Genomic DNA, 23,616 nt, shown 5'->3' on the forward strand with positions numbered 1-23,616 from the left:
TCACCAGAGTCAAGCTGTCAACACTTTTAAAGTGGGAACATTTTGACAAAGAACTTTACAAAAAGCAACATACATAGTTTTTATATCCTTCAAAAAGCCTGGAGAAGTATTCATGGCTGCTGTTTAAACCAATTACAAAAGAACGTGTTTAATAGAGTTCCGACAGTGTTGAAATATAAATGTGATCAACAGCAGGAGTGAGGAAGCTGTGTCTCAATTCGTTAGTGCATAGTGTATAGTGCATAGTGTGCACTACGATGGGTAAGTACTGTCCCAAATGGAACACTGGACGTAGTGCGCTAACCGGTAGTGACGAACTCGCATTTGACCACAATTATTCTGCCGCCAAAAGTAAAACAAAGCGCTAAATTAGGAGAATGAATTTGCTTCTCTCATGAAACTACATCGCATTAAAGATGACAAAGGATCCTCCTCCGATTGGCTGAACATGAGTTGGTACGTATATTTATTTATTTCTAACGTGTATGACCCGCCTGCATACGTGCCCAGAGTGCGTACCTGTTGCCAGTCTCGCATCATTGTTGGCTTATCGTTTCAGGGACGGTTCGTCCCACTAAATTCTTTATAGGAAGTTGTAATAAAGACATGAACAAATCCAGCAAACATAACTTTATGTATCATGTCATCATATATTATGGCCTACACTAGAGTGATCTATCTCAGTTGTTAACAATACAAAGCAACATCAGACTGTCATGTGTCTTTGCATGTCTCCCACAGGCTTATTAATATAATAAAGTGCAAATCAAAACACTAATAAAACAGCTTTTAAATATGCAAAGATATTGTCAGTGGAAAAAATGTCCTTTACATTAAGCACATCTGTTTTAACTGGTGTTTACTCTGATGCTGTGCACATTAGGATTAGGATTATAAATGATAATGTAGGGAATGTAATGCTGTAAAGAAGATGCTCGGACACAGGGATGCAGCAAAGTTGTTACAGAAACATTTTATTGAATCCTTTATTGAATCTCCCCCTGCTTGTAGCAGTCCATCTTCCTCATGATGCTCCTCAGGCAGCCTGTCTGAATCCACCTGCAAGCTCGCTTCATATGCTACCTGTCAGAAGCCAGGTGTGTGTGGAGAGGTCTTTCAGGATCCTAGAGACCAGGTGGAGGTCCGTCTTCCTAAAGGGTTCTGGAAGGAGGTGAAGAACATCCACCGTCCTCCACAACATCTGCATGAGCAGCGGTGACCTTCTGGAGCCAGATGATGATGAAGATGTCAGGAGGGCAGCTGGGAAACCACCAGAAGGAGAACCAGCAGCATCTCCAGGAACCGTCTGTGAGGCTGATGAGAGGCAGAGGATGACAATGATGTGTTACTCCCCAGATCATGATTGCATTTATATCTAAACAATAAATAATTTGGCGAATGGGAAACAAATTGTGTGTCTCTATATAATGAAGATGTACAATGAACTTCTCTTTACATTTTTCTAATATAATTAAATATTTTGTAATGATTAATTTATTACCATACACAAAACACACGAAACATTCAGTAAATATTACATGACACCAACTACAACGTAAACACACACACACACACTCGATCGATTTTCAATCAGGGACAGACGAGGTGGAGCCATGCAGAAGAAAGTTACACACCTCACACTTTGCACTCTAATAATCATACCAACTAAATTCACTACTATGTTTATTTTATATCTATATTTTCTCGTTCAGTCTCAGCAGTTCAGATCTGACGATACGATGCAGATTTATGGCATCAGTGGTAACCATAGTAACGGACCGCGCTCTAAAAACTGGCGCTATATCGGTATTAATAGTTTACGTTATAAACACCACAATGCTTCCTCTGGATGTTCAACAAGGATGAATGAACATACAGAACCTATAACATTCATCATTTATAACACATATATCCTGTATACGTCCACTACAGCGGATAAAAACTGCTAACAGTGTGCTAACCTACGGTGCTAACTACCGAGTCTGACAAATGGTCAGATCCATAACTGTCGTCAGGGATAGATTAGCAGGTTGCAGTATACATCACAATCATAACGGAATAATTTAATACTTACATTTATACAAATGAATCCCCGCCTGGACCGGCGTTAAACTCCGCCATTATTTACCTGGTAAACTGATGGAAAGTCCATCCTCTTCGGCTACGTCAGCAAAATGGCGTCGATTTAGTGCGTGAAGTGTCCATCGTTCCACACTGCATTTATGGGCGGGTTTAGGGCAGCATCCGGGTACTTTCAGTGCACTGAGTTTTTTGCACAAAAGTCAGTGTAAACGCACTACACACTGAAACATAGTGCGCGAAGTAGTGTTAGTGCGCTGATTGAGACACAGCCTCGGTCTCGTGGTTTCAGAGTTTATAAAATTCCGACTGCACCTTCGGACGTGAACGCATCCAACTGGTCTCCAGCTGTGCGCGTGAGTTCAGGGGCTCGTGTCGCTGTCCACTGCTCGGGTGCTGAAAGTTCAGAGGCAGGAGCCACCAGGAACCCAACTTCATTTCCCCTTCTTCTTTTACTTCTTCCTCATATTCTTCTCACTACTTTCCCCACAATGTGGAGTTTTGGTGTGGTCAGTTAATGAAGCTAACGGGGTGAGAAATAAATGGACGCCTTTGCATGAAAACATTTAACTTTTGAGGGAAATAAATCCAGGTCGCTTGTTTCTTTCTTTCTTTTTAAAACCAAGTTTGTATGTTTGAGCAGTTTGAGCAGAACACAACCCTTTGCATCCATGGGAGTAAAGTTTCCCTCGCAATAACGTTATTCCTTGATAAGATCATTTGCGAGGTTTCTGGCGCGCGCCTCTTACACTGGATCATTGATGTTGGTATTGGTGACCATGCCTTTTGATTGGAAAGTCTTTGATCCGCTCCGGTGTTCTTTCCACGGCGGCGTGAATCAGCTCGGTGGGGTCTTCATTAACGGGCGCCCGTTACCGCACGCGGTGAGACAGCGGATCGTGGAACTCTCGCGGCACGGCGTGCGTCCTTCTGAGATCTCCCGCCGCCTGCGTGTCAGTCATGGCTGTGTCAGCAAAATACTCACCAGGTAAGCGGACTTTTACTCAATCGATCTGGGTTATTCATTTAATGATTAATACTTGTCTGTGTCCGTGAAGCGCTCATTTTATGTGAGCTTATGTGCCGCCATCCATCCAAACATGAGAATATTTTCGAGCTTACATAGTTTTCATGATAAAGACAAATTGAATGTTCTTTTGGCAAAACAAGATTAAAGAAATTCAAGTGGGGCATTCCAGATTTGTTTAATGATTTGTCACAATTTGCTGGACTTAAAAAAAAAACTAAAAAAAAAACGAATTTTATTGGTCTTCCTATTTGTGAATGGGCATGATATCATATCATACATTTTCAGTGACCAACAATTACCTGAAGATTTCTAAAAGTAGCTCACAACCTTAAAATGGATCAGGTAAATGAGATGGACACATTGACAACAAATGAGCTTGATATTCATAATCACAAAGTAGAGCATCTGTCAGCAACTGCAAATAATTTAATACATAGACGTATGACTTTAACACTTTACAGGGCACTCAATGAAATACCTTGAAATGAGAAATTTTATCCTAAAATTGTCCTTCTGATATGTACCAAGACCTCCATTCTGTTGTCACATTAACAAAAAAATAGTTTCATGCTGAATATGAAAGAAAATGAAGTGATCAAAAATAGTCACTTGCCCCATAAAGGGTAAACAGCAATTGCAGCCCCAGCTCTTCCCTGTGTTGTAAAACACCATGTTAAAAAGTTAACCCTCCTGACAGATCTCAGATTTGTTTATTTAGGTACAATGAGACAGGAAGCATCAAGCCAGGATCGATTGGGGGTTCTAAGCCCAAAGTGGCCACTCCCACAGTTGTGCAAAGGATCCTACAGCTGAAACACAACAAGCCTACCATGTTTGCCTGGGAAATCAGAGACGTGCTGGTGATGGAGCAAGTGTGCAGCCAAAATGGAGTGCCCAGCATCAGCTCCATCAACAGGTACACATGACATCAGGTCAACAAAATGTCTTTGTTCCTCACAACAGAAATGTAGTGATGAGTCCCTACTGTCGCTCCAGGATAATCAGGAACAAAGTCAAGTCTAAGTCTTGTGAAGTTGGTAAGTTTTTTTTTTTGTTTTTTTTTTTTAAATCTTCATACCAGCCTTCTAGTACATTTGTCTTCTTACTAAAGCATCATGACCTCTATGCCATCAGCATCAGCATTGTCCATGGGAACATGCAGTTCTTCTCAGACAAGGTTTTCCATGCGTGGGATTCTGGGACTCAGAAAATACAGCAGCAAACATGGGGAAGGCAAGTGTCATAAGTTATTGAGTTGTGTCATAAATTACTGTGTTGCATTAGTGCATTAGATGAGAAACTGGTGGATTTTCTGCAGACTAAGTTTATCCTTAAACACAGTCACAAGAAAACTACACTTTTCTAATATTTCTTTTTTAAACAGAAACTTCATCATATTTAATCATCAGTTCAAAATTCAGCCGCATGCATTATCACCAAAACTCCCTCTTTTCACCCCATCACCCCTATTCTACAGCAGATGCACTGACTACCGCTGAAATCAAGAATAGAATCCAAAATTCTTCTGCACACTTTCAAGGCCATCCACAACCTCGCCCCCCTTTATTTGTCAGACCTCATTCATATTGTCACCCCCTCCCACTCCCTCAGGTCATCCTCCTCCATCCACCTCACTGTTCCCTCCTGCCGTCTCAGCACCATGGGGAGGGGAGCATTCAGTCGCTCAGCTCCCCACCTCTGGAATGCCCTCCCACCAGACATCCGTAACACTGACTGTTTACAGCTGATCAAATCCATCCTCAAAACACACCTGTTCACGAAAGCATACTCCCTGTAATCACCCTGTCCCACAGTTCTATGTTGTTTTTATTGTTTTTTGTCGTATAAAATGCATGTTTGTACTGTATAGTGTCCTTGAGCAACTTGAAAGGTGCTTTTAAATAAAATGCATTATTATTATTATTGTTAGTTAAAATAGAAGTGGACTTTTCACTTAAGAAGCTTGTTTGGCATTATCAATGGAAAAAAAAAGTCAGGTTCAATAGTTGTTGTTTTTTTTGTTTGTTTGTTTGTTTTTAGAAAATTCCTTTCTGGTTAAAACAACCAGAGGCTATCTCAGTAGCCATAATAGAAACTGGTTGTGTTGCTCAACTTGCTGAGTATGCAACCCTTAACTGCATAATGTCCCTCTCTCCCCGCCAAATTACTTATTAACTCATTTTCTAATAAGTTATTTTTAAAAATCAAAACAACTAGTGCATAAAAAAAATCTCTATATTTCCTTAACCTTGTGATATTTTCCAATTAAGCCAAGGAACTGAGCTTGGAAAAGGATCACAGAGAGACCTTGTTCTCAAGGGGGGGAAAAAAACGACGTAATTTTGTTCTGTGTGGCTTCTGTTTGCTGATTAGCTTTGTAAGGTTAATCATTTTTCTCTGCTGCGTTTGTTCTTCCCGGTTTTATTAATCCATTCCCAGATCTTCATTCATTCTTCCATCCTTACTGCTGGTTTTGATACCAGCTTTCTCTTTGTTCAGGCGTTGTGGTCGTCTCTCCTCCGACAGAAAACATCTCAATCATATTCAGCAAACACTTTAGGATTTTCTGATGATAATTGTTTTAGATAAATTACTTTCCTCCCAACCGCATCTTTGTGCATCTGGAGCAGATTTCCGTCATTGTGAAACATGTTTCTTAGGCTGTGTGTGTTAAAAGCAGACCCTGAGATTGCAGTGGATTCTTCAAGCCACTTATCAGACTGATGCTTAACACTGGCATTCCTATGTTAGCATTAGTCTGACTGACTGAGACAGCCTCAGCAGCAGCAGGAGGCCCACCTCGCCTCCCCAGGCTTCCATCCTCTCAGCAGACAGGCTCATCCCTCCCCACCCCCTTACCTCAGTCTCTCATTACAGGCCCGTTTACACCTCCAGTAATGCATCCATGTATGGGGGCTGTTTCATCATCCTTCTTATTAAAAAAAGTTGAGGTGGGAAAGTTAACATTCAGAGAAGCTGTTTTGTTTTCCAGGAGCAGACGTTTCCAACAAGGAGGTCCGCAGCCATCAGTGTTCCTGTTGCGGCACCTGGGGTCAGTCGGCGTTGTGCCTGACCTGTGTCTTCGCTGCTAGCAAATTGTAAATCACACCTGTTAATGTTGTCATTAATAAATGGTGACATATCACTGATAAGCTTTCAGCTCACGTATTTTTTTTCTCATTTGTCATCTCATTTAGAGGCACCATGTTAGTAGAGCTGAAGAAAAAAATCTGTATCATCTCTGACATCAAGATGAACAGTTTGAAATAAATTAAAATGGCATGCCTCACATGTCTTGATTTATTTACATAATTTGGAGCAAAGAACAAACACACGCTGCTATCTCAGAGAGCTAATGGAGCTTCATCAGTTTAACATGTCGTTGCCTGTCCCTGAGGTAATTTTCTTCTCAGTTAGTGGTTAAGGAGGGACAGCATTAGGAGACCCATGACAGAGGGCAGAGACTGTTTTCTCTCCTTTGTGTCTCCCTGGCCTCTCCTCAAGGATGGGGTATTAATGGAGATGGTGGGAGCTGCAAAAGAAACCAGAAGGGCATGAACAGATTCAACTTTATATTTACAATTTTAAGACTGTGTGATGTTCATATTTATATAATTTACAAATTTCAGCAAGTGTTTGCATATAATCAGAAGGTATGGGCGAGATTAAAAAAAACTGGATAGTGTGCAGAACTCTCTTATTATCAGTGATTTGCAGCACTTGTATCATAATAGTTAGTCTGCAGCCTGCAGAGAACACTTAAGAAGGCTTTTTTGTTAATTATTCATAAATCAAGAATTGTTCTGAAGACATATATTGTAAACTGCTGACTTTTAACACATTTTTTTTCTGTACTGACTTATCATGGAGAAATATTGCATGGAGAAACTCTTATATGCACATTTTCTGACTGTCACCCATCAGGACGGTACCAGACCCTTGGCTGTCGGCAGGAGCAGAGTGCAAGACTTAAAATTAAACAGTCTAAACTGTGATTTAAAATACTGACCTGATTCTCCTGTGGGAATCTGAACTACTGTGACATATAGTTATTGTTTTACCCACTCCATGTGTGTAATGCAAATAATTAATCCATCCTGCACAATAGGAGTGAGTTTGAACTTTCTATGAGTGGTGCGACATGTTGAGAAAAAGCATGTTTCATCATGTAAATTTAAACTGCAGTTTATACTAAAGGTTGACATACAGTAAGGCATGAGGCAGTCAGGGCAATCTCTACAAATGAAATTTACAATATTATTTACATGCTCTCAAACTCATCTGTGTGAATGTGTGAAGACACACACGTTAACCATGCTTTATTGTTCCAGAGAAGGCGGTGCAAATTAGTTCATGTTGAGTTCAAAGTACAAAATCTGATTTTATTTGGGATCTTTTTTTTTTATACCAACTACTTCCTTCTTCATAAATCAGTGTAGTGGTTCCTCATTCTTTGCCATTACTGCTCTGCAAGAGAAGGGGGTGGAAGATAAGCTAATCACCAAAGGTTTACAGTCCAATCACTATATCAAGACAAACATATCGATCTATCTCCTCTCACAAGGAAGCAGAAAGGAACAAAATTTTCCCAGGACTCAGTTTAACTTTTTATTTCTGCACTACTGGACTGGAGAAAACAGCCAAAGCAGAATCAAGGCAAACCAGAAGAAGGGTAAAGATTTTACACAGTACAGGACAATGTCGGTACCTCCTAGGGTTGTTTACAAGAGGAGGCAGACAATCACGGCTTTACCTCTCTACTTCTCCGGACACCTGATGAAAAAAAATACCAAAGAAACGGTAAGTTAAAAATTAATTGGAAAAAGAAAGAAAGTATAAATGGAGACTTGTAGATTGAGACTGAGATGGAAATGTAGTCATCTTTTAACACTGGTGGGTAAACAATCCTTCATAATGTTGTACAGTTAATAATAATTTGCAACTTGTCATAAATATATTACATGTTTTCCTGTAAAATCTTTAGGCAAAGTCACTCATAAACTATTGTGTAGGAAACAATAAATGAAATGTTCAGAGTAGCAGAGCATGAGCAATAAAGTTAAATATACAGATATCAGTGCAAATAAAAGCTTTATCAGAGCAACGAGTCAACAAAGCATTTCTGACTTGTAGGATTTCAAGAGGTATTATGGAGAGCTCAGAGGAGCAGCACTGTTTCTGTACAAAGATGACACCCAGGACACAGTAAGCAAACCACTGCCTTTAAGAACTTTAATCACAAATTATGAAAACATTTGCATTTTTGGGGGGTACAGTAGCAAAAAATTGAAAGCAAAACCAATCAAACTGAAAGGCAATAAGGAGCTACGCCTCAGCTGATATTGCAAGTAATTGTGTGTGTCTGTAATTGTTTGCAAGTACACAGAAAGGTTTGACCTGGAGCACCTGAAATCCATGGAGTTAGAGTCTCCTTATCAAAGGAAGGCACCAACCATCTTCACCCTCACCCTGGACACAGAGGAGGTGCAATTAAAGGTCTGCTGCAGTTTCGATGTCATTTTGCCCTTTTTATTAAGAATTCAGATAATACTTAATTACAAATATAAACTAAACACTGAGTTTACACCAACAAAGACTTCAAAATTTACCTAAGCCTTTGTATTTATTGAAATCCCTTCATCAATCCCTTTTTACACTTTCTTTGTCTATGTGTTTGTTTGCGTGGTTATGCAGATGGACAATGCTGACACAGGAGAGGAGTGGAGGGGCTACATCCTTACTGTGGTCAAAGTAAGCAAACAAAATAAGCTTACATACACACATTAAAGGGTCAACATGAAAGTCTGGACTTGCAGCTATTCAGCACTTTGTCAACTTTAATCTTTTTAAATTTGCTGTACAAATAAATTTGATTGGATATGATACTTCTAACACGCTGAGGTCAAAGATGCTCCAAGTAGCAGCATGCAGATAATATGATCCAACGCAGTCATGAGGTTCTTACAGCACATTTCTCTGTCTATTTTGCTTTTCTGTGGAATAAATTATTGACTCTATGTCGAGCAAGAGAAGGAAACAAATATCTCCTGGTTAATAATTAAATGGTACTTTGGCTCATGGTGCTTCAAAGAACAATCTTCCTGAAAACCAAATGTTTATGACTGAAAAAAAAGTAATCCTATTTAAATAGACATGGACTTTGATTTTTGTGTTTTACACTCCTTACACTCTTCACCAAATTTTTGTTTTCTGACATCAAATTCTGCATTTGTTTACCTTTTTTGTAATTGTAAGGAAGTCGTTTAGTGAAGACATTAAATTCAATTTCCACTTGTATCGGTGTAATAACACTTCAAAGGAACAAACAAAGGAATATTTCTATGTTTTTTATTGATTTTGGAACATTCATCAAAATTTCTTGAGATAGAATTTGCAGCCTGATATTTCATGTCCTCCAACAAATTACATGTTATCTAAATTTGATCATGGAGATGGTTATTAATCTAATGTCCCTGCAGAAGGAGATTCCCAGTAAGCTGCATCTGATGCCAGGCCAGTTGTATAAGCTGAAGGAGGTTCTGCGTCAAGAGAAGATAAGAAACCCTCAAACAACCCGCCCAGCCCTCCCACCTCGACCACCATTCCTACAGTCCACAAGTTCAGCTGCCAGCTCCTCTCCAACGGCCTCTGTGATGCCTGAGTGAGTTTACTGTGTCTGTGATCATCTTTAGATTTAAACACAGCACGGTAAACTTCTCACCTTTCTTTATTTTTTTTAATCCTGCAGATGTTTCTTTGATGTGACTCGACAGGAGGCAGAGCGGATGCTGGAGGAAAACCCGGAGAATGGAGGCATCATCCTTCGCCCCTCCACCTTGACCAACAACTATGCCGTAACTCTCAGACAGCAGACATGCAGGTCAGTCCATACAACTCTGTAACATACATGTAGAAACTCAGGAATTTGTAGTTTCAATATTTGTTTCCAGTTTTATGACATTTGTTAGCTTATGAGCACTTTTGGCACAACTGTCCAATGTTCACCAACAAAACAGTTTCAGCCAGTAGTTAAATTTAACAATGCTACAAAAATCCAAATGATGTGCTGCAAACACGAAAATATACATTCAGAAAGGCAATTCTCAACACAAAAACAATTGGAATCAACTATTACATACATACATTCAGTGTTGTACAATAATCATTACTTTCATTGTGTTTCAGTGGAGTTGTCATGAAGAACTACAGGGTGACTGCCGTGAACTCAGTCTTTGTCATTGAGCTGGAAACTCCTGTAAGTATATCAAGGCACAATGTTTAACTTACTGAACACTTTTCAACTGTGCTATTTAAATTTTAACCCACTTGAGGATCAATAATCTTCCAAAATCATCTAGACGGTGCTGCATGTGCTAGATTGTGAGAGAATGACACATGGAGGACAAACAGGATCAGTGACAAAACAAGTGTTCAGAGTTTTTACTTAGATAGAAGTACTGAACCTGCAGCCGTAGATATGTGAAACAGGCAAGAAATAGAATGTATAACCACATAAAAAAAAATAAAATAACATTTCACAAAGTGCCCTGCGATGGACTGGCGAGCTGTCCAGGGTGTGCCCTGCCTGTTGCCCAAAGCCGGCTGGGATAGGCTCCAGCTTCCCCGCGACCCTGAATTGGGATAAGCGGTTCAGAAAATGAATGAATGAATGAATGAATTTCACAAAGTACAGCAATCATCATATTTTCCTCCTTTCCTCCTTACTTTTAGTTAAAATAGACAAGCATAAGCAAAAGTTGAGTGAAAGTTTCATGTTGGTCTATGTGACTGATGTAATATTACATAATACATCAGCAGTGCAAATGACATGTTAGTGTTGTAACTGCGGGAGGTTGGGCTCATTTGAAATACTTTGTAGGCACTTTTATAAGACGGGGTATCAGATAGATCATTAACATGTGAGGAAAAAGGAGAAAAAAAGTTCTCATGACCAAATCTGTTTGAAGTTTTGCTATTGGGAGGGAGAAGTTGAAACATTTGACCGTGTTTGTATTGATAGCACATAAATCAAAAAGCATTTATCATATGGTTTTACATAAAATAAAGATAATGTATGTTGAAAAATAAATTTTATAACTATTTCAAAAGACTATTTCAATTTATTCTCTTAAGCTGATGTAATCTAAATCTCTTTTTGATGCGTGTATGGCTCAACAGGATTTATTTTATGTCTAGCTGAATCAAATGTAAATAAATCTTGTCAGTTGAGGGCAGTCAGTTCAACACCAGTAGAAAACACCAGACAAGCATCAGCTACTGCCTCAATTCATACTATCCTATTTGTAGATAAGCTGATTGCTGTTAATAAACTGTAATTCAACCATAGAGAGATGCCAAATGTCTCAGAAACTGTATGTTTATATGTCACAATGGGCTGTTATGGGTTAATGAAACGTTAAATAAAAATTATTTAATTAATTAGTTATTATTATTATTATTATTATTATTATTATTATTAATAATAATAATAATAATAATAATAATAATAATAATAATGCCAATTTTATCCAGAAACTGTCACAAACATGTTTGTACTTCACAGGTAACAGTCTCCTCCTTGAATAATGTTCTTAAATACTTTCTTGAGAAGACAGAGTACCGTCTCCATCCCTACATTATATCCCAGCCCTACGACACCCGTATTGGTGAGGCTGAGCACGTCTTTCACAGAGGATTGAGAGCAAACACACAGCTTTTAACAACTGTTTGTGTCCAACAGAAATGTCACCTCGTCCGGAGTGCATCAGTATCAACTCATCTACATCTAAAGCAGTACCCAAGGCCCAAGTGGCACCTATGCTGCGGTCCAGAACCAAAGAGCAGCTTCTTCCACCTCCACCCAACCCTGCAGAAAGTGAATATGTGATTCCTGATGATGACAGTCCTGATGATTACAACAAAAAACAAGGTGAAAATTTATTAGTGAATTAGTGGTGAATGCTTCACTAGGTTTGTATGAATGTGTCAAGTTCATGAATAACACTCTATGTTTTGATAGCTGAGATGGACGATGAGCTTCAAGAAGTTTTAAAACTGCGGAGAGAAAACATCTACAGTGAAACTGGAGAGGACGCAGTCGCCACCTACGAGAATCAAACCCGTATAAAATCCCAAATCAGCACAGCACAGTGGAATACAAACAGTTCTGTTGCCTGAACCTCACAACCTCATCAAATCTAATGTTAAACTTGTACATGCAGCTAAGACATTTCACCTTTCCCGTGTACACTGGCTTCTGCCGCCTCAAATGCTGCTCTACACAAAACTGAAATGTGCTGAAACAAGAAAAGTTATGTATATATAAGTATGTATATATATATATATATATATATATATATATATATATATATATATATATATATATATATATATATATATATGTATATGTATGTATGTATATGTGTATATATATATATATATATATATATATATATATATATATATATATACATATATATATATATGTATATGTATATATATATATATATATAGGTTTGGGTTGTGAATCATTTATCACTGAATCCAACTCAGTCTGACACTGAAGTGTAAAATGATGACAAGTTGGGGATTAAGTGATTTTATAAAATTCGACAGTGACTGTAAATGTTGCTTTATCTGTAATCCTGTTGTGTTCACTGGCATAAGCTAATAGGAATCAGAAAACCAAGTCCATGGATCTGAACAAAAATGAGAGGACACATTAAGGTTTAACTAGTGTAATCTGACTTTATCCTCTGTGGACCCTAAATATTTGTCCCACATTTCATGAAAACTCATCCTCCAAGTGTCTTATTGTAGTTCAACTAAATATTTACTGATGTGTCTTGAGTCTTTACTAAACATTATTTGAACAAGTTGGACAGAAGCTTTTCAGTGCCATGCTAACTCTTCATATCTGCATTCTTTCCTATAGTACATAGCATTGTTTGTGTATCACTGCATCAGATCATTCTCCTTGGAGGAGGGCGTTTTGTTATCTAAATGGTATCACAGATAAGATTACTTTTTTACTGACTCTGAAACGCAAAACACATGAAGTGTTTTCTTTTCCCCCACTTCCTGCTCTTTTGTTGTTGTTTTGCACTGCTGAGGTAAGCACGCAGGGTCAAACATCATCTCAGCCTCAAAAGCACCTGACTGAAAGAGTTTTAATTTAAGGTTTGTCTTCACGTGACTTAGCCCAGCGGTCCACAGACAGCTCAAACCCAAATCCTCACATTTCTTTAAATAATCAGTTTCCAAAAAAAAAGTGGGTTTTTTTTCCTTTTCTGACTCGCAGCTGGAAAAACGCTGGGACTTGCTGATTTTTTCTGACTTTTTTAAACAGTAAAAATGCACAAAAAAGATCTTTTAGAGAAAAATCAAGCTGTAAATAAAAAAAAAAAGAAAACCAGAATCCAGCATGATCTTTATTTTTTTTTTTTTTTTTTCACATGTAAGAGTAAACCAACATAAAAGTTTAAATTTTATAATCATTTGTGTTACAAGTTATTTAGCTAAGACTGTATTTTCTTACTTCCATCATTGTAGCGGATCATTTCATAGGTTTAACGTTTAAGGACCATTGATCACTCAAAGACAACAAGACTGTGAAAAATATTAAATAAAAAAGAAAAGCAAAGACTCCATTTTGTCTCCTCCTTTACACATTTCGGAGCAACTGCTTCTACCATTTCTCCTCCAAACAGTTCACATTTTTATATAATCTGGTCCTTTGTACTGTGGTAGCAGCCCTCATGTGAGAAAGACAAATAAAATATCTGTAATAACTTAACATCTCAGAATTTAGAAAAGGAAATGAATAAATTAAGGTGATTGTTCCTCTCTGTGAACCTGTCTCCTTTGCTGCTGCCGTTGGTGTCGTATTATTTCTCAGTGAGTGACAGCTGCAGGATCCTCTCCAGCTCCTCCTCTTCCTCCTTCTGCTTCCTGCAGCAAGAAGAAGAAATGAAGCTCACGTTTAAGAACCATTACAGACATGATGTTGCAACATATCCCAGGAAAAGGTTTGGAGCAGGGGTGTCCAGCTCCGGTCCTCGGGGGCCTCGGTCCTGCAGGTTTTCGATGTGTCCCACACGTGACTCAAATTAATGAGTCATTGTGCAGAAGTTCAAATTCATTTCATGTGAGTCAGGTGTGCTGAAGCAGGAATACATCAAAAACCTGAAGGACAGCAGCCCTCAAGAACCAACTTTGGACACCCAGATTTAGTGTTTCACCAACTCTGGTAGGTTAAATAATTTTCTTCTTTCTGCTGCTGGCTGATGTGGAAAATGAGTCATTTAGATACATAGGAAAATAATGAATATGTGCGTAACTCTTTATGTTTTATTATTTATCCTAATACTCCACATTCACCTAACTTCCATATCTATCCCACTAAATATTTTTGATAATCATATTTGTTGCAGTTTTATCGTTTGTCTCAAGTTATTTCTAAATAGGACTCCTATGGGCTACACTACAAAGCAGAATTAGTTGTGTTGCTTTTCAGCTTGCCAGTAACATACAATTGTTATTGGTCATCTACTGTCAACTCCAACCATTTTACTGAAACATGAACAAATCTACAGTTCGGTTACTCGTGTTAATTACCAGCGTTATTGCACAGATATCTCCATTGTTATGGTTAGTTAAGCCAGATCACTTAAAGATAACAAAGATTTACTGAACTTTCTTAGGTATATAGGCCAAAAAAAAGACACTAGTGGAGGCTTAATTCTTAACAATTTTCAAAAAGGAGTGACTGATTACAGAGCAGTGAATGACTGAGAGGAGACGGGGATATGTGGCTGCTACAGTCTGAGTCAACACGAACGTTTCAAACGTCCTGCTTACAGAAAAGACTAAACACAACAGTCTAAAAATATGATTTCATTGCAGGTGATTCTCCAGCCTCACCTGTCCATCTCCTCCTGCTCTCTGCACGATAGCTCCATGGCAATTCGCAGCTGTTCATCAAAGCTAGTCGCCACGCCAAAGTGTCCAGACAGCCGTGGGTCAGTCACTGCACTGTAGGAGACTGGAGAGTGAGCAGTGGGGTCTAACGGGGACACAGAGAGAGGCTGACTGGGGTCAGCTGTATCTTCTCCCTCTCTGCTAGCCAGCGAGATGGAAAGAGACTCCTGGATCGCCCTGAGATTGACACAGAATAAAGATATCAAGTTGATGCGCTTTTAAACAAAGACAAATCTATTAACAGAATCGCTTCACTCCAGGACTTGGATAGAGAGAAGGGGAGCGGGGGGGGGGGACTCGTTGCTCTCATGAGAGGGTAGAAAGAAGAGCTCATTCTTAACTTTATTTAAAGACATGTTTAATTAAATTCTGCTGAAGCCAGAGATTCCCCTTAAAAAAAAGTCTTCAGTTCTCCCGCTAGTTTAACTTTCTGTTATTCAACTGTTTAAAGACGAACAAAAGATCTGCTATGCTCTTGTCCTCATGTCCCACTGCCCTGCAGACGCTTACACATACCTGCTAAAACACACTTGAATCAAACTAGTGGCTCAACAGAAGAACTGTGCAGAACATGCTAGAGACCCGTTTTATTTGAATCAGCAGGGAAAAAAAATGCAATACCTGCAAGACAGGCAGCTTAGATGACCAGGGTTGGGGATCAGTGCTTTAAAATGGTGAACAGGACGGATAATGACAGAGGGTGTGCTCACCTCTCAAGCTGAGAGTCTTCCTCGTACAGTGGAGACTGGGGCACTGGACGGCTGTTGGTCAGAGCCTCCCAGATGGTCACCTAAAAACCAGATGCAACCATTCAGTCTACTTTAGATAAAAGGGGAGCCACGAACACACTCTGGCATGCACTCCAATTCTGGCACAGACTTTACAGAAATAGATAACCACTCAGGATTTAATCAGAATCAGAAATACTTTTAATAATCCCAGGGTCAAAAAACTGCTCATCGATTTATTTAGCTTTTCATTCATTTCTACAAATGCAAACGGGTAACAAATGCAAAAAGTCAAATGATAAAAGCAACACTGCAAATAGACAACTTACAGCTGCCCTGTTTGCTGGATCATCAGCACAAATAACTTAGCCACACCTGTTTTTCTGGATTTTAGTCTACCATTTTTCAGTGAGAAAGTAAAATAGTTCAAATATATATTTTAGCTGGTTTTAGCATGTTACATTTATATCTGTATCCTTATAGTTTCAATATTTGAGGCATTTTCAGAAATCTTTCTATATTTGGATGTGTTGTGGTTATTGTGGTACACAAGTTGTCAAGGTGATAAAGAGTGCTTCCATATTTACAGCAAGAGTCAAATTCTTTCATTCAGTGTATTTGCTGCAGAGTTTGTTCACTTGATGATCGTTTTCTTTCAGAGTTGTGGAGCATTGTGGAGTTGAATGCAAACAAAGGCAACAAGAAAATCCCCACCATGATTAAAGTCTATTGTCTAACTGACACTGACTGAACTGCTTTTATTTATGACTTGGACTGATAAACTATACGACTCTGACCTGGTCGCTCTCTGTGCCAGCATCCAGCAGACTCTGCTGGATGGCAAACTGCAGCAGGTTGTCATCCTCGTCCCTCATTGGCTCACTGCGACCCGGACCGAGGGTGGTGTAGTCTGGAGGGGGCTCAAATACAGAGGGGTCCACCTCACAGTGAAAGGGAGGGGGCGACTGACCTGAGAAGAAATGAGTTGGACAATAATGATGGCGTATAAGCTCCTCAGCAGGCGGAAATGAGTTCTGTCCCTGCCGTAATTAATTACTTTTACTCATCGGACACTAACCCAAACAGCAACAAATTGGAAGATGCTTCACCTTATCATTTAAAGATCTCATAAAATTTGTCAGGTCTGTGTGAATCTTAAACTACCTGCTTCTCCAGAGCTCTCTGGCTTGTGTACAGTCACGGAGGCCACTGGCTCGTCACAGCCACATAGGTTACTGAACGTCACTCTGGCATTCAGCACGTGAAACAGGGGAATCTCTGAGGGACAGAAAAAGACTTAAATCAGGCAGGAGATGAAAGGATGAGGTAGGCTGAGGGGCAGACAGTTATTGCCAGGCACACTCTTTAAGATATATAGATATATATATATATATATATATATATATATATATATATATATATATATATATATATATATATATATATATATATATATACATACACACACACACATTCCAGTGTTTGTAGTTAAAACATGAAAGCATGCACCCAGTATCATTTAATAACCACAAGAATGTCTTGCAAAAGCATCATCTGAAGTGAGACAGAGCACAACTCAACCCTGCAGCAACAGTTTGGATGAAAGCTTAAATATCATTATTGCTTAAGAATGAGACAGATTTCTAACATAAACCTAGAATGAGATGGTTCACTCTGAATTTAGTAATCTACATCAACTTCTCCAAAAATAGGCTTCAATCAAATTGCTTTCATTTTAATGTCAACAATGCTAGAGGGGATTTTTTTATAAGAGAATTACATTAAGTTATTTTTAATCAATAGCCATCAGAACTTAAAAGGTGCCTAGAGCATTTTTCTAAGAGCTAAAAATTTACTTCAACCCCAAATCTGTTGCATATTTACTGGGGAGTAAGGCTATGGGTTTGTTAAGCAAATGAAGCCTGCCGAAGTTGTCCGCACTGAGCCAGTCGTTTCAGTTTCAAATTAGTTCATGAAACACACTTACACAGTCTGTGGATATTTGTATTTGTGCTTTAGACCATAACTGCTGTGAAACAATACGAGATAAATAAGTTGTCACTCTGATTTCACTGCTTTTCTTGTCATAATCTGAGCTCCAGCTCCTCACTCAGAGTATCACGCTGTTGCTGTGGTGATTATTAAGCCTGAAATAACAGAGGCAGGAAGGCTTAAATAAAATGTTGCAAATAAAATCTACCTATTATAAATGTTCAGCACTGTAATCCCAACCCTCATACTGTCTATAAAAACAATGCCAGCCTTTCAGGAATGCTTTTGGGGTTTGGCTCCTGCAGTCGAAATGGTGCAAGTACGGAAAGCAACCTATAAATGACCTTCCTGCAGAAGAAAAATATACATCCCTCTATCTAAGTGTATTTAAATAGCAGCTACCTATCTTGACAGGGAAGCCTGGTGGCAAGCGCAGTGTGATGAAGTCGCGCAGCTTCGCAAAGTGAGCGTTGGAGATGGCCATGAGGTCTATGATTGGCGTCACCTGCTCAGCCAGCGACAAAGGGTGAGTCTCACTCAGCCACAGGGTTGCTTTAAACCTAAAGATAAGGCAACACAAAACCAAAACAACCACAGTTTGGTGCAGATGAGTTGAGGGACATATGTATTATTTCATGTTGTGACTTCACCGTACCTCTGGACTTTGCTGGTGAGCTCGATGGGCCGTCCAATGTCTCGGCCATTAAGGTTGAACTCCGGGTTGAAGTATTCCTCGGCGGTAATGGCTGTGGGGTTGTGAGGACTGGCACACTGGGAAACGTTGCTCTGACAGAAATATGAAGAGACAGCTGTGATAGTGACCATCCTACAAAGATGCAGCTAGTGTGAGAGTGGATGAGAGACACAGTGGAGACTTTTACCCCGTTGTGAGCTGTATGTTGTTCGGCGATGCCCAAGAAAGACTGAAGAGGAGTCTTTGAGCCTGAATACAATAAACAAACACACTTAATATCACACACTCAACAAGTAGCACATGAAGTCTATTCAGATTATATGACTCAGCAAAATTAACATGTTTTCATTGTAGTCTGCAGTCTATTTCTACCCAGTGCTGATTTGACAAGAAATTGCTTCTCAGTTATACTGATCTGAGTATATAACACACAGTGCAAGTTTGACCTTTGCTTCTGGACTTGTCCTGGTCGGACAGATGCTCTGTCCTTGATCGAGTCACCAACTCCACATTCGTAGCGCTGTAAACCTGGACACAGAGGAAAAGCAATCATCAACACACAATTTAAACACTTCCAAGAAACCCTGTTCTTTTTCTTTATCTAGGCATCCATTTGAAGCAAACAGCTGTCAAACAACCTGCATCTGACAGCAGATCATGCAGGTCAGATTATGGTAGGCTTTTCTCAATCCATCTGTGGTAATTGTTAGAAAAATTCAGTGAGCAAGTGTGTGTGGTGACAGAGACTGCTGCTTTGTTACTTTTTATGCTTCATCCACATTGTGTTGCAATTGACAACAACGCAGACAATGAATACCTGCAGCATAGATATCAATTTAGAAGCATCCATCAGTACAGATAACAACAGATTATTATTGACTGCTGCGTAGTACTGACTCAAACCACAATGCAGCTGGTGTGTCATCTAGAGTTTTGCCTTGATGCCCGTTTTTATGCATGAGATAAGCATCGCAGAAGCTTTTCTCAGCTAAATGTACAGCCTAAGTAGTTTCTCAGTCATCACATTGACCTTGTGTCAGCAGAAATTCCTCCATCACGGGACAAAATGTCACAGATATTAAAAACAAATTATATTTCATGATGATACGGTTCTTAAATTTCAGTTTTTGCATATTATCAAAGGGTTTATAATAACAGGATGACACCATTGTTTTCTGCAAGTGCTTATAAAGGAGGTGTTTCATGTATCTATTGTGCACCCTTTCTTGCTGCGTACATATAGTTGTCGCAAAATGCCGAGGTCAGAAATGAAACAAACTGGTCAACTCTCCAGTCTTCCTTTTTCAATCATAACAAACATTGATTCTGCAAATTTCTTTGTACTCATGCCCACTCAAAGCAAAATACTGAGTATACAGTAGGTGAATAGTGACACTGTTGCAAAAAGAAAAAGGTTGGTGCTGTGAACAATGTTTTTTTAAGCAAAAAACCATCATTCTTCACCATAAATATACTAAAAACAGAGCATTGTGTTTTCAGTTTACTTTTTTGTATCATGTTTTACACCCTATGATGTCTAGCAGCACAGCACAGTGAAGCATTTCATCGTGTAAACACATCTCACACAGAGAACCCCCTGCTGTCTGTTGTAACCTCTCACACTGCTTTCTGTAAACAGACATTTTCTTAACCCACAAGGATAAATGCAAACAAACACACGAATGCCAACAAACACCAAATAAAACCGAGGTTTATTTTGTATTCTCACACATTCATGTGTAAGTTAAGTGAATTAACCTCACTGTGAAATGAACTATCTAAAAACTGCCTGAATTCAGTTCCATTAGCAGTGGCTCACCTTGGCTTCGTATCCGCTGACGACCTCGCTCTTCTCAGAACGCCAGCCCCAGATTCCGGACTTATTCCTACACGGGAAAAGCAAATATACTGACTGCTCTGGGCACCGACATAAACAGTTTCTGGACATTAACTGTCAGGATATGTGATGAATGTTTGTGGATTGGACACATCAGAAGGGATGAGGTGTACAGCATTTACCTTTAAACGGCAAGATGAACACATATCAGCTTGTAAATACCAAGAAACTGATTTTTGATTCAGAGTAAGGTTTTTGCAGATTGTGTGTGCGCTTGTTACCGCTCAAAGGCAATGTTGCGTGTGTTGAGATGCGTGGAGACGATGGGCGACGTGAGTCTCTGGGCTGTGTTCTCTTGCGATGGCTGCATGGCTGCCAGAAGGGAGGGGGCATCACGGGGGGACAATACCAGTGGCTCAGTGTACACCACCTGCTTCTCGTGGTCCACCTCCATCACCACTGCCCCATCATCTGAGAAGAGAGGCACAATGAACAAGATGGAAATCAGAGCAAGGCCTCAAAGGCTTTGACTGGAAATTATGACCTGAATTAATCATTTTATTTTGTGGGGCTGAAATCGATGTCTGACGATATCACTCACCTCCACCTTTGAAAATATAGCTGCGTCGTCCTTTCAGCCAAGTCATGTGTTCAAAGCCCAACAGGGTTGTGTCCACACGGAGGCACGAGCCACTCTTCCACACCCGGTACACATCACTGGGACACACTTTTGACACCAAGGGTACTGAAATGTGAGGAAGGCGAGAAATATTCCACAAACCAGTGACACAGAGGTCATGAGACTTAGGCAGTCAAATGTTGCACTTTCTGCTCTCTTCTGGTCTGTCCACAGATTTTCTAACCTGCAAAACCTTGACAAAGTCTTAAATGTATGCTTCTAGAGATTGGCTGTTGCAAATTTTGAGATGTGTGATTGGTCATTATCCTACTTTGGATGCCATTGTCTTTTCATTGGCAGATGAAGTATTTGTGGTATTTGGTGATATTATACTGAATCCAGGATTTCCACAAGTTAAATATTCTTATAAAGTATATCTAATTCCCACCCTGGAGAACGGTATAAACAGTGCCTTTCAATCAATCCGCACTCTACCACCACCATCACAAACTAAGGCAGCAAAGTAAAGGAAAAGGCCAAGTCCTTTTCAGAGCATTTATCTTTCTTTGTAGTAAATAATCTATTATTTTAGTTTTCAGGGAGGTAGGTTATGCAGTTTAGAAGGGCTCTTAGACTTGTCTATGGGAAACGACACGAGGAGTATCATTTATATACTAAAAATATTTTTCGGGTTCTGGTATTTTGTCCCAACACAGATCATGAACCAGTCATCGTCCTAAAAATCTAATGAATTTCTGAGACACTGATAAAGGTTATCTCAGACAAGTCAAATGAAGTTTACAATTTCCATTTCAAACTATACAAAACAAAAGCTACATGTTCATCCTCTTCTCACAATGCACAAAAAATGGGCACTAAAGTCCAAAACGTTTTCATGCCCCTGTGAAGTTTTATAAAACGCAGCAGATGTAGCACTTCACAAAGTATTTCAGTCACTCAATGTGAAAGGAGAACGTTTTTATACTGATATCTCCCTTCCTCTGTCTACATCGCCATTTCAAGAGGTGGAATTTGTAGTCCAGTCAGAATTTGCTGGAAGACATCTGGTGTGGGAGCTGTCCAACCTCAACGGTGCTGAAACTGACCCCAGTGAAAACACATTAAAAGAAACCTACTCACCCCAGCTGGTGAACTCCCACTTCATCTCCACATAAAAGTCCCGAGCCTAAAGAAACAAAGGAAACTTTTTTTTTTTTTTGGACACAAACAAAATTCTTCCATCAGTGACTATTGTCCTCTTAAACTGCTGAGTTTTCAGTCCATGAAGACTAAAAAAAATGAAAGGAACATGTTGGAAAACTACGTTCACCCAGAGAAGCTGCGTGTTCCAGCACTGTCAGTCTCATCTATTGCAGGATGGGTGTGGATTTACAATCAGTGATTTTACCTGTCTTAATTTGCTCAGCAGCTCTGGGATGCCCGCCAGTCTCTCAGTAGCTCGCTTAAAGTCTCTGTACTGAAGCACTAACTGTACCAGCTCAGGGTCCCCAGTGCTCACTGCTTCCTGTAAGACTGAAGCACACATTGAATGAGAGAGTGCTCCTCATTCCCTCAGTAGCCTAAAGACATGAAACTGAAAGCAACAGCCGAGTACTCACTGGTCCAGCCCTGTGCGTTGCAGTATGTCGGGTCTGCAGTATGTCTGAGAAGAACCCGGGTTGACTCCAGGTGGCCCAGACACACAGCCAGCTCCAGCGGGGTGCGCCCCCGCGGATCCAAACGCTCCACATCCTGCTGCAGAACCAAACACACAAGCAGCTTCAGCGCAATGCAGTGACACCAAAATGTATCTGTAACAGTCCACCAGTCACCAGCTGCAAAGTCCAGCATACACTTTTACCTCTTTTTTCTGCAGCTCCCGATCAAGCTCCAGGTACTGATTGTTCCAGACAAGTGAATGCAAAGGAAACGCCTCTGGATCCATGGTTGTTGTTGATGGTGCCTCACAATAGTAAAGCTATGAGTTCTGCAGGGACACCACAGACAGACTGCGCTCTTCAGCTCAGCTGGTTAGCCAAGTAGCTTCGATCACAACACAAAACTAGTCAACTCTGGAAGCCAGAGATGTCGGTGGAAAATCCTAACACCAAGAAAATCTATTGAAGTATCTGAGGTTAGGTTGCAAAAGACTAGAAAATTGAGACTGCTTATTTAAATTAGTGGGCTGAGTTAGCTAGGCTAACTCAGCCCACTAATTTGATGTAGTTAACCAGAAGCTAGCTGCGCTTATGTTAGCTAACTGGCTAACAACAACATTGTTCCCAGCCTCTTTTGAAACATAGTTTCCATTCTGTGGAATTCAAGATAATCAATTTAACCCACCAAGAATTTTTCGTAATGTCTATTCATTTTTTACTTAAAAAAAAAAGAAAAAGAAAAAGAAAAGAAAAGAAAAGAAAGACTATATTCCTTGGGGAGGGAGAGGGGGGAGAGGAAGCGAAAAATAGCCGAGAGCTGAAAAGTTAGCTAGCTCTCCCGGTGCAGCTGCAACCATCCCATTCCCATCGCAGGGTTGTAAACCTCTGTCAAAACAGCAAGTTGCGGCCTTGATTCCAGTTTTACATCCAGGTCACTCGAGTTCAGGCATCAGGGCGTCAAAGGAGATGCCAACAGCTGCTGCCACGGTACTGTTCGGCC

General features: G+C 39.8%; 2 protein-coding genes across 2 annotated transcripts; one reads left to right on the top strand and one right to left on the bottom strand.

Moving 5' to 3' along the window:
- Positions 1-7,807: 7,807 nt before the first annotated feature.
- LOC306763326 (signal-transducing adaptor protein 1-like) lies at positions 7,808-12,286 on the top strand (the record flags this gene model as incomplete). Its single annotated transcript, XM_079250112.1, has 10 exons — positions 7,808-7,909; positions 8,243-8,314; positions 8,489-8,605; positions 8,804-8,860; positions 9,589-9,770; positions 9,858-9,989; positions 10,295-10,364; positions 11,673-11,775; positions 11,850-12,038; positions 12,129-12,286. The coding sequence occupies 10 exons, from the start codon at positions 7,808-7,810 to the stop codon at positions 12,284-12,286; spliced, it is 1,182 nt and encodes a 393-aa protein (XP_079106238.1).
- A 1,379-nt stretch (positions 12,287-13,665) lies between these two features.
- ankrd13d (ankyrin repeat domain 13 family, member D) lies at positions 13,666-23,058 on the bottom strand. The gene is made up of 16 exons (XM_079249566.1): positions 22,820-23,058; positions 22,578-22,713; positions 22,367-22,491; positions 22,099-22,144; positions 20,941-21,084; positions 20,621-20,810; positions 20,322-20,388; positions 18,949-19,030; positions 18,690-18,751; positions 18,464-18,594; positions 18,211-18,368; positions 16,981-17,094; positions 16,614-16,786; positions 15,799-15,878; positions 15,032-15,265; positions 13,666-14,059 (listed from the first exon to the last, which is right to left on the bottom strand). Exons 1-16 carry the CDS (start codon positions 22,901-22,903, stop codon positions 13,996-13,998), a joined length of 1,890 nt encoding a protein of 629 aa, XP_079105692.1. The 5' UTR covers positions 22,904-23,058; the 3' UTR covers positions 13,666-13,995.
- Positions 23,059-23,616: the final 558 nt, after the last annotated feature.

The sequence above is a fragment of the Telmatherina bonti genome, assembly GCF_933228915.1.
Source record: "Telmatherina bonti genome assembly, chromosome: 12".
NCBI classification, from domain to species: Eukaryota; Metazoa; Chordata; class Actinopteri; order Atheriniformes; family Telmatherinidae; genus Telmatherina; species Telmatherina bonti.

Coding starts and splice junctions, on each gene's coding strand:
- ankrd13d (XM_079249566.1), bottom strand. CDS start 22,903: ATGGATCCAGAGGCGTTTCCTTTGCATTCACTTGTCTGGAACAATCAG. Junction 22,714..22,819: donor GGGAGCTGCAGAAAAAAGAG/GTAAAAGTGTAT, acceptor TTGGTTCTGCAG/CAGGATGTGGAGCGTTTGGA. Junction 22,492..22,577: donor CAACGCACAGGGCTGGACCA/GTGAGTACTCGG, acceptor TGTGTGCTTCAG/TCTTACAGGAAGCAGTGAGC.